This window comes from Astatotilapia calliptera, chromosome 4 (assembly GCF_964374335.1).
Source record: "Astatotilapia calliptera chromosome 4, fAstCal68.1, whole genome shotgun sequence".
Classification (NCBI taxonomy): domain Eukaryota; kingdom Metazoa; phylum Chordata; class Actinopteri; order Cichliformes; family Cichlidae; genus Astatotilapia; species Astatotilapia calliptera.
In genome coordinates this window covers 35,477,802-35,493,292 of record NC_137425.1, presented here as the reverse complement: position 1 = coordinate 35,493,292, position 15,491 = coordinate 35,477,802, and the positions used below count along the sequence as shown (strand labels likewise).

The window sequence follows — 15,491 nt, the reverse complement described above, 5'->3', positions numbered from 1 at the left end:
CCCTGAACTAACAACTGCACAACATTCTTCCTTCTTCAGCTTCCACCATTTAGTTCTTGTCTCTGCCTTCACTCTCTTCCTCTTCTTGACGTCCAAAGTCATCCTACAGACTAGTGTCCAATGCTGCATGGCTACATTCTCTCCTGACACCACCTTGCAGTCTCCTATCTCTTTCACACTGACCCTTCTGTTTAGGATGTAAGCCACCTGTGTACACTTTCTTCCACTCTTCTACGTCACCTTATGTTCCTCCTTCTTCTTGAAGTATGAGTTCACCCCAGCCATTTCCATCTTCCTAATTTTGACCTTCTGCATTTCTCTGCTTAACACCATACCTATCTAACACCTCCTCATTATCTCTCTTTCCTTCACCTACATGGCTACTGAAGTCTGCTCCAATCAACACTCTCTACCACTTTATCAAACTAACTGCAGAATTCCTCTTTCTCTTCTAACTGACATCCAACCTTCAACCTGGTCTCCTGCACACATAGTAAATCTACCTTCCTTCTCTCCATTCATATCAGCCAGCTCTCTCCCTTTGCCAGTCATAGTACCTCCACGCTCCTGCCTGTCCTTCTCTTTGACTCCTAACACGCTTCTCCCCTTTCCTCTTCCTTTGTCTTCGAATAGTAGCACAGTTTCCATCGGCTCTCTGTTGGCCAATAGCACAGGAGGCAGTAATTGTTAACCCAGGTACCGACTGATCCGATATGGAAATACACCAGATGCCATTCCTGTAACAGCCCTCTCTGTTTATCTGGGCTTCGGAGTACACTCCCAACTCCACCCCCCATACACTATCATTCAAAAATTTGGACACCTTTTGACTTAATGTTTGTCTGTTTTTTACTACTTTCTACATTGTACATACAAACTGAAGACATGAAATATATGAAGCAATATATATGGAATTATATATCAAAGAGATAGCTGATGTATAACGCTAAATGTTTTATATTTTAGATTCCACCCTTTGCTTTGTTGACAACGCTGCAAACCTTTGGCCTTCTCTCAGTGAGCTTCATGATGTAGTCATCTGAAATGGTTTCACCTCACAGGTGTGCCTTGTCAGGGTTCATTTGTGGAATTTCTTTCTGTCTTTATGGGGTTGGGACCACAAGTTGTGTTGTCCAGAAGTCAGGTTGGTGCACAGCTGACAGCCCTATTTGACTACTGTTAAAATTCATATTATGGCAACAACCAATCAGTTAAGTAAAGAGAAACTACAGTCCATCATTACTTTAAAAACTGAAGGTCAGTCAATCTGGAAAAATGCTAAAACTTTGAATGTGTCCCCCAAGTGCAGTCGCACAAAACATCAAGCACTACGACAAAACTGTCTCACATGAGGCCCGCCCCAGGAAAGGAAGAGCAAGAGTCCCCTCTGCTGCTGAGGATACATTTATCACCAGAATCACAAGGAATGGACATCTGACCAGTGGACATCTGTGCTTTGGTCTGATGAGTCCAAATTTGAGAACTTTGGTAGTAATCAAATCAAAGAGTGGCTACTTCGAAGAATCTAAAATATAAAACAAAATTTGATCATCATTAATGAAACTTTGAAATATCTGGCTTTTCCGTCAGAGCAGATGAAATACATATTTTGCATTAAATTGAATCATTTGGCCTCCAGAAGGGCTCACCCTGAGTCCATTGTCTTACTTCATTGTGAAGTTATGATAAATAGCCTGATAAATAGCCTGATAACATAGCGAGTACTGAGGATGAGTTTATGGTGATTTAAAATGTGCCTCAAGGATGAGAAGTGCAGAATATTGTGCTACACTCTGCTCCCAACTTCACTGATGCCCTGCACCTCCCCCATACCCCAATAGCTGCTGCAGTGGGGGAGGGGCAGGCCAGTATTTTCAGCACTTTGGCTGTTCTGAAGGCAAAAGAGAGTCCAAACCAGGACTAGCAAGGTGTGCCTAATGCAGTGACCGTTTAGAGTGTGTGTAAAAAATCAAAAGAAATATATATATATTTAAAATAGATATGGTAATGGTTCTTAGTTCTTTTTGACTACTGATAAGCATTAAGTCAATTTAGACTGTAAGGCTAAATGTTACTTTAGATTAATTTTATTATGCTGTTTCATTATGTGTTTAAACTGTAGTAAAAGCAATGTCAGGCTTCCTTTATTTTATATAATGTACAATGTAAATCAGGTTTCAGAGTGAGAGCTGAGAAGTAGAGAATACTTTGGCTCTCTGCAATTCCTCTTTAAGATATCATGACCCATCAGTGACCCGCCCCTCCCCCCGCGCACCTGCACTGCGCTCTCAAACTTTTGCAGGGCATTGCTTGCATCTCAATCATTCAGTCAACGGACGGAGAAGCTGCATAATTAAACTGGTGATTGCAAGATTTAAATCAAAGTTTCGGCAGGTAAGATTTCACATTTTGTCTTTATGAAAACTGCAAATTTTTTTAAATGAAATGAAACAAAAAAAAAAGGTATCTTACGTCAGGTTTAATTTTTTCAACTTGAACGATGCATGAAGTTCGTCTCAGTTAATAGCAGCTTGCTAGCAAGCAAACTGATAATTACACAACTTCAAATTAAAAGAAAAGAAATTTAGCAGCATGGGATATTTTTGGCAAATTTGATGTTTTTGGGGGTGCTGAATCCAAAACTGGTGTCCTTTTCCCTTAATCACGGACATTTATTTAAGGAAGAGTTTACATTTCAAAAAAGCACAACAGCGTTGAAAAATATTAGTAGCTGTGTCCAAATTCATGGGCTGCATCTTCCTGAGGACCCGGCCTTCGCGGTCTACGTTGCCCGTGTCCTCAGGAGGTCGGGTCGGCCGGAAGTAAACGGCCGTGAAATTGGACGGTCTAGTCTTCAGATTAGCGTCGCCGCTGTCTCGGTGGAGTTTAATAAACTCAGCCGTCTGCTTCTTGCTATCTAAAATATAACAGGACACTGGCGTAAATTCTCGACTGTCTCATACTTCCGTTTAATCTGTTTTCTGTTTGACGTTTAGTCAGCTGTGTAAAAACCAAGGAGGAACCCACCCGGGAGATTAACAAAGTTTTATTTTATCTAATCTAATAACTTTAATCTCAGCTAAACCGATTTACTCGCTAACAAATAAAACACTGAAAAAAACCCCAAACATTAACATTTAGAAGTGATCTAAGTGACTTATATATCATGTTTAACCTCAGTAGCGAAATCTCTATTAATAAGAATAGTGTACACGTATGCCCTAATAAAAAGAAGCAGGTGAGATGTTAGAACGCTTTTATTTTTATTTTAGTGTACACTCAATACAATAGACAGCTGCTGGGTTTTGGGGTTTGTTTAACCTGAGTAGCGAAAAGATCGCGGGGGGGGGGGGGGGGGGGGGGGTGAAAACGATGTGCCGGGAGTCCGCTGTTCTCGCCAGCTCTAGTGATCCTCGACCTCGCTGTCTGCTATGGAGCTGGCGGGTCACAGACGTCTCCGAAAATGTTGGAGCACGTTTGGAAATATATGGTATGTGCAGGTCATAGTTTGTACATCAGGTTCACCTGCATGAGAGCTCACTGTTAAGCAAAATGTAGCCTTATTGAGGTGAGCTTCAGTAAATAAATGAAAAGGAAAAAGGAGGTGGAAATGGTGGAAAGCACAGTGTAGTCCAGTTATATGTTAGAGATGGGTAATGGGCTGCATTAAATGAACTGCTTTTCCTGCTTGCTGAAGACTAAGAAAAATGTTGGTGCAGTTGTGCTGTATCACCTCTAAGCCGTTATTACGTAAATGTAACTGAGAAGTAACTTTGGATTTTGTCTTTGGTATTAGGTTGAAAAAGCCATGGCAGCAAGCCAAACACAGGTATGTGCCTTTTTTATCAAATATTTGAACAAGTAGTCTTTAATAATTGTTACTGAATCGTATGCAGGAATGTTAAAGTCAAACAGCATATTTTTTATCTTTTTTTAAACATGATGAACACATCATCTGGTTGGAAGCAGGTTAGATTCAGAGTTTCTGTTTAAAATAGACTGGAAGACCCCGTTTTCACTGATTCTTTTATTTACAGCATATTTTAAGTGTGATATAGATTCTCTGCTGTGGGAATACGTTTTAGATGTGCCACCTTTTAAGCGTCACCTTTCTAAACTCGAGCACTACAGTTAACAGGTGAATTCTTATGTTTCAGTACAGCTAGCAAACAATGACAAAGCACTTCGAGACTAAAAGTGAAAGTTGACAGTCTTAACTTGGTTTTTAACATAAACTCATTGCTGCAGCCAGGGTTACAAAGTGATCCCTCTTAGACTTCCTTTTATTTTTAGTTATTCTTTCTGTCCCTAGTTAGCTAACATAAACTAATGTAGGGTAGAACTGTTATCAGCATCCATCCAACCAACCAACCCAGTGACCTCATAGTCTGAACTCAGCCAAGATGGAAATAAACATGCTGTAAACGCTTGTTTTTTTATAACGAGCTTCACTGACAGTGTTCAATCGGAGATTTTTTTTTTTTTTAAGAGTGGGCCTCCATAGTGTCATCTAGCCTTAATGTATGTAGTGTTTCAGGTCAGCTTTAACCTTGAACATTGGATATGTATCCAGAAATGTGATGTCTTTTCAAATACATTTCTAGATGTTATTTCTATCTCAAACAGTATTTGAGTGTATCTTCTTAGCAGCTTTTCTTATACAATAACTTTGTGGAATGAAAACAAAAAGTCATGTTTGTTATATGCCACTAGTTTGACTTAAAAAAACAAAAAGTAGTTTACATGCAATAAAGGGTGTCAGCATACGGTAGTAATCAGTCTCATTTTAGTTCATTATTCTTTTACAGCCTCATGTCTATAAAAGAAGGGATGCAGTGTAGAATGTAAATCAAAACTGAATTCAATGTTTTTCAAATCTCATAAACCCACATTTTATTAACAGTAAGACATGTAAAACATTTCAATTGAAACTGAGAAATTGTTCCATTTTAAGAAAATTATGGGATCATTTTGAATGTGATGGTAGTACCATGTCTCAGAAAAGTTAAGACAGGGCCTTGTTTCCCACTGTGAATTTTCTCTTTTCGTTTTTACAACATTGTAAACATCGGGGATCTGAGGAGACCAGTTGCTGGACTTTAAGGAGAGCAATGTTGTCACATTCTTGTCTGACGTAAGATTTTACCTGCTTAACAGCCCTGGGCCGCCTTTGTCGCATTTTTCGTTTCATGATGCTCCAAATGTTATGAGTAGGTGAACGGTTTTGACTGCAGGCTGGTTATTTCAGCACTCAGAGTATTGGAGTATGACACAATGCCATTATAATACATGCACTATGCGATTTACAATTGTTTTCCTGAAATATCCAAGGCCTTCCCTGAAAAAGATGATGTTTAGATTAGAGATGGACCGATCCGATGTTACGTATCGGTATCGGTCCGATACTGATGTAAATTACTGGATCGGATATCGGAGAGAAATAAAAAATGTAATCCGATCCATTAAATATCAAAAAAGCATCTCACAAAACTTGCGACACGGCGTAACTCAGCTCATAACTGTAGCACGTCGGAGCAGTGTGCGTCACGTGATAGAGCGGCTGTGTCCGGCATTTCATCTCCGAGGAAGTGATCCCAGAGAGAAGTAAAGCAAGTGTTTAAGTTCATCTCTGAATGTTTGTAAAGCATTCCCACATTAAGCTTAACAACCGATATATGGAGCGACTGCCTCTCTCTCTCTCCTGCTGCTACTTCAATCATGAAACTGATCAATGATCAGCTGATTGGCTTTTCTGTGGCGAGTCCGTCTCTCTCGTTTGTTTTTGGCCCACTTTGCACCAGAAAGAGGAAACCAGCGGCTGAATAACAGAAGCACGTTTAAGCTTGATAATCTGTTGTTAGAATTTATTTAATATTACTTTCTAGACCAGGATTCTTTTCTACGTAGCTGACGCTGGTAACTGTGCAGGGGCGAATCTAGCAAAGTTTAGCCATGGGGTCCGATAGGGCATGAACAGGGAAAAGGGGGCACAAAGACATACTTTTCTTTCTTATTCTCATTTAAAATGTCGAGCTTTTAATAAATATCTGAATCTTACACCCAAAGTTTTAATCTGATGTAAAATATATAGAAGTCCATTACTTTATAACTAACAATAACTATTAAGTTATATAGTTATAGTTATTAAGTAACTATTAAGTCTAATATACCCTAGTAAGCTATAGTACTTTTTCCTTTGGGAACCATCTGTGCAGTCTGCAATTCTGTTGAAGAAAGATGTTGAATCTATTTAATATTTCTTGAAAAATAATTTATTTCTGTGCATTTTATTTCACACTGCATCAAATTAAAGTTGATTACATCGATTAAGCATCATGAGGTGGAGGGTGAGGGGTGGTTCTCTAATATATATTAATTATTATTATTATATTTTTTTTTTTTTTTTTTTTTGCTCCTGTTAGTTAGGTTGCTTAATATTTCTGCTAAGTACTCTTTAAAATACCAGAATAGGGAGGATGGTGCAGGTTTAACTTTATTAGATTGATCAGTTTTGCTGAACTATGAAATATTTTGTATTTTTTACGTACAGGTATAACAGAATAGCTTTAGTGTTGTTGTTTATTTAAACTTGAGTATGAACTTATACAAAATGCAGCAAGATATTTAAAAAAAAAACGTTTTATTGATTAAAAAACACTATCTGATTCATACTGGTATTGGCAGATATCCAAATTTATGATATCGTTATCAGACATAAAAAAGTGGTATCGTGCCATCTCTAGTTTAGATGGGAGCATATGTTGCTCTATAACCTGTATTTTCTTTCGGCACTAACGATGCGTTTCCACATTTGTATGCTACTAGCTCCATAGGCACTAATGCACCCCCATACACTAAGATGTGGGCTTTGAAAAACATTGCGTTCTATTTTAACTTGCATTTTACACAGCGTCTCAACTTTTGGAAGATAGTTTTACAGCTTTATTACATAACTCTATCCTTATAATTGACTTCTTCTCATGATGATTATTCTCTTTACCTATTCAGGAGGAGAGTGATTGCTCTGAGCTGGATTTCTCCATTTGTTCAGGCTCTGAATACGTGCCAAGTCAAATTTCAGACTTAAGTGATGAGGACAACCACAGTCTACAAAGTAAGACACTAAAGATCACTGATGTTTCTAGCGACAGTGATAATGAAGAACTGAGAAACATGACTCTTAAAAAGACACCCAGAACATATGGGAAAAGAAAGAGAAATGATCATAAGGCACAAGAGAAGGCTAAACGGACTAAACGGAAATCAGAAGTGACTGTAAAAACATGTACAAAAAGGGAGGACAACAAACGAGTATGGGACAAAAAACATTATTGTCTTTACTGTGGGAAGTCCCAAGCAAAAATATCGAGACACCTGGAGAGGAATCACATAGAGATAAGTGATGTGGCATATGCCTTTAGCTACCCTGTTGGTTCCAAAGAAAGGAAGGATCTTCTAGAACAACTTCGCAATAAAGGTGACTTTAAGCACAACACCAAAGTGTTACAAAAAGGCAGAGGACAAGTCGTAACATGGAAGCAGCCATCTAATAAAACCATAGCAGGAGAATATTTACCTTGCCCTTATTGCTTTGCAATGTATATCAAAAAGACATTATGGAAACATGCGCTGTCATGCAAAAGTAAAAAACTGTGTGCGTCAAAAACTAGACATCCTAGAGTACAGGGTTACGCTGCACGCCTGCTTCCAATAAAACATTCATCTAAAGGATGTCAGACTATTATTGACAACATGCGACAAGATCAAGTGTCCTTTCACATCAGGAGTGATTCTCTGATTTGCAAATATGGAGAATCGCTATATGCAAGACATGGCCGTGTGAAGTCTAAGCACCAATATATTGCGCAAAGGATGAGGGAGCTTGGCCGTCTCATATTAGCTGCAAAAAATATGGACAGGACAGTGAATGTACTTGAAGATTTGTGCAAACCATCAAAATTCCAGTTTGTTGTCAGTGTTGCCAAGCATCTTGCAAACTTTAGTCCAGGCAAAAATGAATATGGCAAACCGTCAACAGCAGTCAAAATTGGATTTTGTCTTAAAGGCGCAGTCGAGGTACTGATTGGACAGACTCTTATGAATGATGATGACTATGCAGAGAAGAAGGCCAAAAAATTCTTGGAACTTCTGGACAAAAACTGGAGGAACAGTGTATCTGTCAGTGCTCACCAAACAATACAAGAAAAGAGGTGGAATAAACCGGATGACATTCCCCTCACCAAAAATGTGATTGCTCTGAGGGACCATCTCCGTACCGTGGAAGGTGAAGCAAGAGAGAGTCTAATGCAGCACATGGATTTGGCAGCATACAAGGCACTGAATGAGACTGTTTTGGCACAGGTTATTGTCTTTAACAAGCGACGTGAAGGGGAAGCATCACGCTTGACTCTTCAGACCTACAAGAACGTAAAAACAAGTCCCATTAATGAAGACATTTACGAAACCTTGTCACCATTAGAAAAAGAGCTAAGCAAGCTATTAACCCGCATTGAAATCAGGGGGAAGAGAGGCAGGAAAGTGCCAGTTTTTTTGAGCGACAGAATGAAGGAGTCAATCGATTTGTTGGTGAAAAACAGAGAAGCAGCTGGTGTACCTGCTGAAAACCCCTATCTCTTTGCTAGACCTGGTGGGATGACACACATACGTGGATGTGACTGCCTACGAAAATATGCAAACCAAAGCAAAGCAGAAAACCCTGAGCTTCTGAGGTCAACTAAATTAAGAAAACAAGTTGCCACACTTTGCCAACTCCTCGATCTTAATGATCAAGAGCTCGAGCAAGTTGCAAGATTCATGGGACATGACATCAGAGTTCACCAGGACTTTTACAGACAGACAGACAAAACCTTTCAAATTGCCAAGATAAGCAAGCTTCTGTTTGCAATGGAGGGAGGCGCTGGCACCTTAAGGGGCAAGAACCTCAGCACCCTGGAGGTTTCTGTTGCTGGTATGTATGATAGAGTATTTCTTTTTTTTCCACTGTCCTGCTATATTGAATTGCAAATGGTATTGTGTGGTCAAATAGTTTTACACTTGACTAATCCATAACATGAGGCTTATAACACCAAATCTGTCTCTCGCTCTCCCTCCCTCTGTCTTTCACTCACGCAGACACACACACACCACCACCACCACCACCATCAACTTTGCTAAAATGTTAATGAAAAACATTGACCAGGCAGCTGCAATTGAGCAGCAACGTCCATCCAACTCTTTTCACGGTTGTTGTGGTCGTGATAATTTTGTGAGGCCACATTGAAAAGGCTGAGGTGAGCTTGCTAAAGTTCTGCAAGTTGTGCCTCCATCGCTTGTGTCCAGATCACACGCTGCACTGCTGTGCTGCTCTGTCTTTATCACTTCCGTTTCTGTGTTTGTGCGTGCGCAGTGTGAGAGGCTGTGTTGACACCCTCACGAGGGGCGACAGGAATTCAAATAAGTTTGATTTTCTTGCAACCATCCGACTCTTGATTGGGAGCTGGTTGTGAGGTGTTAATTGCTTCTCGTTACCCCATGTATAGTGGACGATGACACACGATTAAGGCGAAACTTGGGCCAATCCCCAAAATGGACACATGACTGAAAAATCGGCTCAAAATTGCCCAAAAATTGCACAGTATATACCCAACTTTAGAATGTTGGTGGTTAGCACTGTTCTCTAATCAAAATTTTGGACTACCAATTACTAATATTTCATTATCTTTTATAGGTGTAATTTCCCCAGCTCCCAGCCCTCCAGCTAGTCAAAGAGACCCAGGCAGACTGAAGGAACAAGACACAGAGGTGGATGAAAGTAGGTTTTAATATAGAGAAAATTGTTGCAAGTAACATTTGTTTGCAGCCCTATTTTACAGCCTGTGTCTACGTGGTAGACCTGTGCAATCTTCTGCAGTCCAATAACACGGTCATGCCATAACATCTTATTTTACCTATAACCGTGAATACATGAGCTCAGTTAAGACAATAAAGACCATGAATTGACAATGAATAGGACTGATTATATTGATGGTGTTCCTGTTTTGTCCTTTCTGTTTACAGTACAACAGCAGAACACATTTTTGGTTTCCAATGTATCTTTTCATAAATGAAAACATTATGTTAGGTTGAAATGGTGAGGAGATATTCAAATCACAAATATATTTACATTTATTGCATTTATTTGTGCCACGGATAGTTTGATCCACTGAGATTTTTATTTTTGATGTAGTGTATAACTTGTGGTCACAAGCACCATCTATATAATCAAGCAACAGTTTTGGACAGAAATTCAGCATCATGGCAGTGGTATGTTTAGAATAAATCTTGGCTTGATCATTTCAGTAAATGTGTTACTCCTAAACAAATCTGTAAATGCTTATTAAACATGTTTCCCACTTGCTCTGTGACCTTAAGGTTGCATTTAGTTTTTGGCTTCATGAGACGATTAGCTTCCAGGTGAAAAGGGATGTTACTTTGAATCCCTGTTTGTACAAACAGCTTTTCCAGTTCAGGAGAGAACATGTAGAATTCCTTACTAGAGGACCTCAGTCTGAATCCTGACTGGCACATCTTAAATTTAAATGGGCACTGGTTTTAAAATACGATTAGTCTTCTAGTCATGATCTACTGCTTGTTGTTTTTTGGCACATTGTTAGTGTTGTGTATTTTAAAGCTCATGACAATGGAAATTAGCTTAGGTTATACATTTTACAGTAATTTCATTTTAAAGACTTCTGTCTTTATACAAATTTCCACATAAAATTGCATCATTTCAATATTTCTTACATTGCAGACAATAATGTGGTCTTCGCAAGCAGTGATGATGGCTGTTCTGATAGTGGTGGTAAGTGTTACCTGCTCACTAGTAGAGCCGTTGGTATACTGTCTCATGAATAAGCTGCATTTATGATAAACTGCCTAGAGTTATGTATGTGACATTGACTAATATAAGACACTGATGTTAGCCTGTTAGCTCTAGTTCCTAATGGTTAAAAGGAAATGGGTGGCATGTTATAGCCAAATAAACACACTGTTGGCCAACTTCAGTGCTCAGTAATCTATACAAAAGATAACACTTGATCATGTACACTCTCTCTATAGTGAGCTCCTTTATTACAGCAAGAAATAGACTGAAAAACACATGAAATCTGCGAGTTTATCACCACAACCCAGATTCTAATTTTTGTTACATTTGTCAAATGTATTTTTATACAAATGCCACCTTGTAATGGCTGTGCAGTGGGGGGTTTTTCCTTTTGCTTTTTTAATTTATCCTAAATAAAAGAAGAGTAATTACCATTTACATACTCTTGATGGCTAATATTTGACATCTGGTGTCAGTCACAGGTGAAAGTCCCATAGCAGCTACTCAGAGTGATCCTCAGGGAAATGAGGAGGAGGAGAAAGGAGGAGGCAGTGAGATGGATGAAGGTCAGATTTTCCAGATTTATTCAATAGAAAGGAAAAAAATCAGTGAATTAGGACGATGTGGCACATTAATTTATTTATTTTTTTATTTTTTTAAAGACGATAGTTCTCAGCATTTCGCAGATGTAAATGGTGAGTTTAAGCATTTGTCTGAAATGTAGTAACACTGTTGTGTATTCTAATTAAATTCTATTCAAGTAAAATCTGCATTGTACAATAACAGCTACCATTTTTTTTTATCTGTTTCTGTTTTAGAAGAGACCAAAGAAGTAACACTCGCCGTGAGGAAAAGGGGAAAAACCAAAGTGGCCAAAGCAAAGGGTGAGATGTTTTCAGCTTTAAATGTATTTGATATTTTCTGTTTGCAGTATATGAATCAGGTTGTAGACATGAATTTATTTCCTTATAGTCTTGCTCTTTGTGGCAGAATATATGCCTACACAAACACAAAACTCTTGATAATATTGATCCAGAATTATTTTGTTGGTAATTAGAAAAATTATTGAAAATGTTTAAGTATTGCTTTACAGTAAGTTGAAGAGGAGAATTCAGAGGGGGTGGAGATGGGTGTCAGGGGTGATGTGTTATAAAAGGAAAGCAGCAAGAGGGAAAAGAAAGGTTTACAAAATGGTAGTGAGGAAAGCTATGACGATTTTCATTGGAATGACCAGGATGGACAGGATTAGAAATGACTACATCATAGGGACAGCTCAGGTCAGAGGTTTGGAGACAAAGAGAGACAAGGCTGAGATGGTTTGGACATGTGCAGAGGAGGCTGCCAAGGGATGTTGATGATGGAGCTGCCAGGCAGGACGAGAAGAGGAAGACCTCAGAGGAGGTTCATGGATGTGAAGGAGGACAGGCAGAAGGTTGGTGTGACAGAGGAGGATGCTGGTATAGGAGGAGGTTGAGGAGATGATCCGCTGTGATGACCCCTAAAGAGTTCAGCTGAAAGAATGATTGCTTCACTTTTATTGTTACATTTATGATTTGTTAGGCTACCTATTCTGGTGAGTGACTAGTTTAACCTGCTGTGTTGCGTGAGTTCACACTTTGCAAGAACAGCACTACAAAACACATGGCAGGGTTCTGCAGGTCATTTCACAAGTCTGGAATTAAAAAAAAAAATGCAGGCTGAAAATGTCTTGTTATATTATCATAGAAAATACCTGTTTAAGGTCCTATGATTTACCAATTAAAGACAACTACTTTATCTCAATGTTATTTTTTTTTTACAATGCGTATTTTAGTTTCCACCAATTACACACACAGATGTTGTGTTTTAAAATCAAAATTTGTAAAGTGAACTAGATTGACAGTATGGACCATCATTTTCAGTGAGAGGTTTGTGAAAAGACAGCAAGAAACGGCAAGTACAAGCAACAAAGCTCATCGAGTAGACTACATTAGGCTTCAAACTTTCCTTTTTGCTAAAGCATATATTTCAGGCTGGACCAGGTGACCCTGAATCCTCCCTTAGTTATGCTGCAGTCTGTTTTAATATCTTCATATTTGCCTAATACTATACTTTTATCTTTTGAAAAATCAGCTTCTGTTTCCAGTACGCTTTTCAGTAATCATTAGTGAACAGATGCTCACAATGCCACCCCTTTCATGCGACAATGCAGGTTAAGCTTTTTGTGACCACTTATCCAGATCGCCACTTTCAGGTTAAGTGAATCCAGATTATGGAAAGATAGCCTTGATATGTTGAATGTGCTTTGTAGTACAGGCCTTATGACTAATGATAGACAAAACTTAATTATGCTCTTTGGTATTGTATCTGTGCGCCAGTCGCAAAACTGTGACAGTTTGTCAAATAAAACGCATAAATTCAGATAAAATGAAAAGATCATGTCAATCAGTTATGTTTGGTTCTGAATCATGATCTAGGTAATTTGTTACATTGTCAAGGATATTAGCAATTGTATTTCATAATAAAAAAAAAATTGACTTAAAATATGTGATGTCACTTAACTAGATTAGGACTACTACCAACAGCACAGGTTTTTTTTATTACTAGTACATCAGAAATATTTGCCTTATTTAAAACAATAGCAAATTATTAAAGTCTGACAGTTTTTTTTTTTTTACAAGAATATTGTTATGATGAATGATTTTAACAGGAATAATAACTAGTTATCATCTTATTTTAAAAGGCTAGATGCAACATGTACCTTTGAAAACAAAATGTATAAAAGTAAATTGGCTGCTGTTTCACTCTGTAGGTATATTACTCAATAACTGATCTCATGTTTCTGTGAACTCAAAATACTTAATTTAAAAGTGCTTACTACATATCTTGGGTACAAAATGTTGAGTAAATTGTTGAACCTACAGTTTGGTTTGGCATTTTCTGTAAATATACACAAGCAGAACCCCATTTCAAAAACAAAACAAAAACAAAAAAACTACGGTTACATACATGTTGTAAAGTTAACAGTCCATGTTGTCTTTTGTGTTATTTGTAGAGATCCCCCGTGCGAAGGTCAAGAAGCCATGGAGTGAAGCAGAGAAGACGGCAGTGCAAAGACGGCTGGGAAAATTTGTCGCAGAGCGTAAAGTTCCAAAAAAAGAACACTGCATGAAATGCTTAGAAGCGGAAAAAGACCTAGCTAATCGCTCATGGAAAGATGTTAAAAACTTTGTGTACAACACGATTGTCACTCTGAATCGAAGGTCTGCTTGTAAAAAACTCTTCTAAAATAAGTTTACCTTGATAATGTTAAGACATTATTTAAGATTTAATTTTGTCTTCTCATGCTTGGTTTGTGACTGACTTGACGGCTTTGGTAGCAACTGCGAGTCTGATTGTAATTTGATTGGCTTTATGTTTTGGAGTGGTGAACTGTGAGGGCGATGAAAATACCTTTACCTGGTGTCTTTTGAGGTAACCCGTTTTGGATTTTAAGTTCTAGGTTTTTGCCCAGGATGTTTTTGGTTCATTTATTTTATAATCTGTTAAAGTACATTAGGCATCTAAGTTGTTCACCTTCTTAATGGCTTAATGGTTAGAACACATCCTAAAGTGTCCACCTTTGCTCAGTGCTGATGTTCATTGGCGAAAAGTTTAATTTTGGTTTTAATTATGTAGGAAGCAGGAAGGTCATACTGGTACAGTTGTAGCCATCCTAAGCTTTACTGATTTTTCTTTTTGGCAAAAGTCAAAACAAACTGATCAAAGTTATTGATCACTATTTTAGTTGTAAGTCATTAGACTTAATAGTTGTCTTCATTGTTATAATAGCAATTATTCCTCTGGAAGGATGTTACATTGTGAAATAAACTGAATTTGCTCTTGTTGCAGCATTGTGGGAATTTCCTTGGTAATTATTAATAAAATCTACAGCGGTATTTGAAATGTAATACTACCTTTTTTGTTATGTAGGGTTGTATTGATAGATTATCAGAACTTTTTAGTTATTCTATTTATGTATAAAGTTGAGACTGTTTAACTTTAACATTATTTGGTTGCACTAAAATAGAAAATGTCAAGGAGTAAATGCAAACAGAAAAAAACATATAGACAGAAACGAACACAAAAGCACCCCCTGGTGGAAAATCACCTGAATAGCACTCAATGACAAGGTCCTCATTCTGATAGTAGAATGAGATTTTTTTTTACTTGAGTGTTTTAAGATTTTGAGGTGATTTTTGGTGTCAGAGAGCCACCCAGTGTTCAAAAGTGGCAAAGGTTTGTCTGCAAGTGTAGCAGAAATGGTGGTCCTCACTTTGATAGTGCACTTACCCGGTCCTCAGTCGTTATGCAAGACAGGAATGTGTGTGTGTGTGTGTGTCTGTGTGTGTGTCTGTGTGTGTGTGTGTGTGTGTGTGTGTGTGTGTGTGTGTGTCTGTGTGTGTGTGTGTGTCTGTGTGTGTGTGTGTGTGTGTGTGTGTGTGTGTGTGTGTGTGTGTGTGTGTGTGTGTGTGTGTGTGTCTGTGTGTGTGTCTGTGTGTCTGTGTGTGTATGTGTCTGTGTGTGTGTGTGTGTCTGTCTGTGTGCGTCTGTCTGTGTGTGTGTGTATGTGTGCGTCTGTCTGTGTGTGTGTGTATGTGTGTGTCTGTGT

At 38.4% G+C, this 15,491-nt stretch overlaps 2 protein-coding genes across 4 annotated transcripts in view; one reads left to right on the top strand and one right to left on the bottom strand.

Moving 5' to 3' along the window:
• The window catches only part of LOC145428414 (stonustoxin subunit alpha-like), a 152,805-nt gene that overhangs the window by 127,791 nt on the left and 9,523 nt on the right, over positions 1 to 15,491 (bottom strand). The window lies entirely within an intron of this gene.
• LOC145428628 (uncharacterized) lies at positions 7,534 to 14,730 on the top strand. 2 transcript variants are annotated; one of them, XM_080301073.1, is made up of 7 exons: positions 7,534 to 8,968; positions 9,728 to 9,811; positions 10,790 to 10,840; positions 11,338 to 11,427; positions 11,524 to 11,556; positions 11,680 to 11,745; positions 13,896 to 14,730. In XM_080301073.1, the coding sequence occupies exons 1-7, from the start codon at positions 7,597 to 7,599 to the stop codon at positions 14,126 to 14,128; spliced, it is 1,929 nt and encodes a 642-aa protein (XP_080157199.1). In that variant the 5' UTR covers positions 7,534 to 7,596; the 3' UTR covers positions 14,129 to 14,730. The 2 variants fall into 2 exon arrangements, with proteins under 2 accessions (XP_080157199.1, XP_080157198.1); XM_080301072.1 differs by having other exon boundaries at positions 7,535 to 8,968; positions 11,338 to 11,556.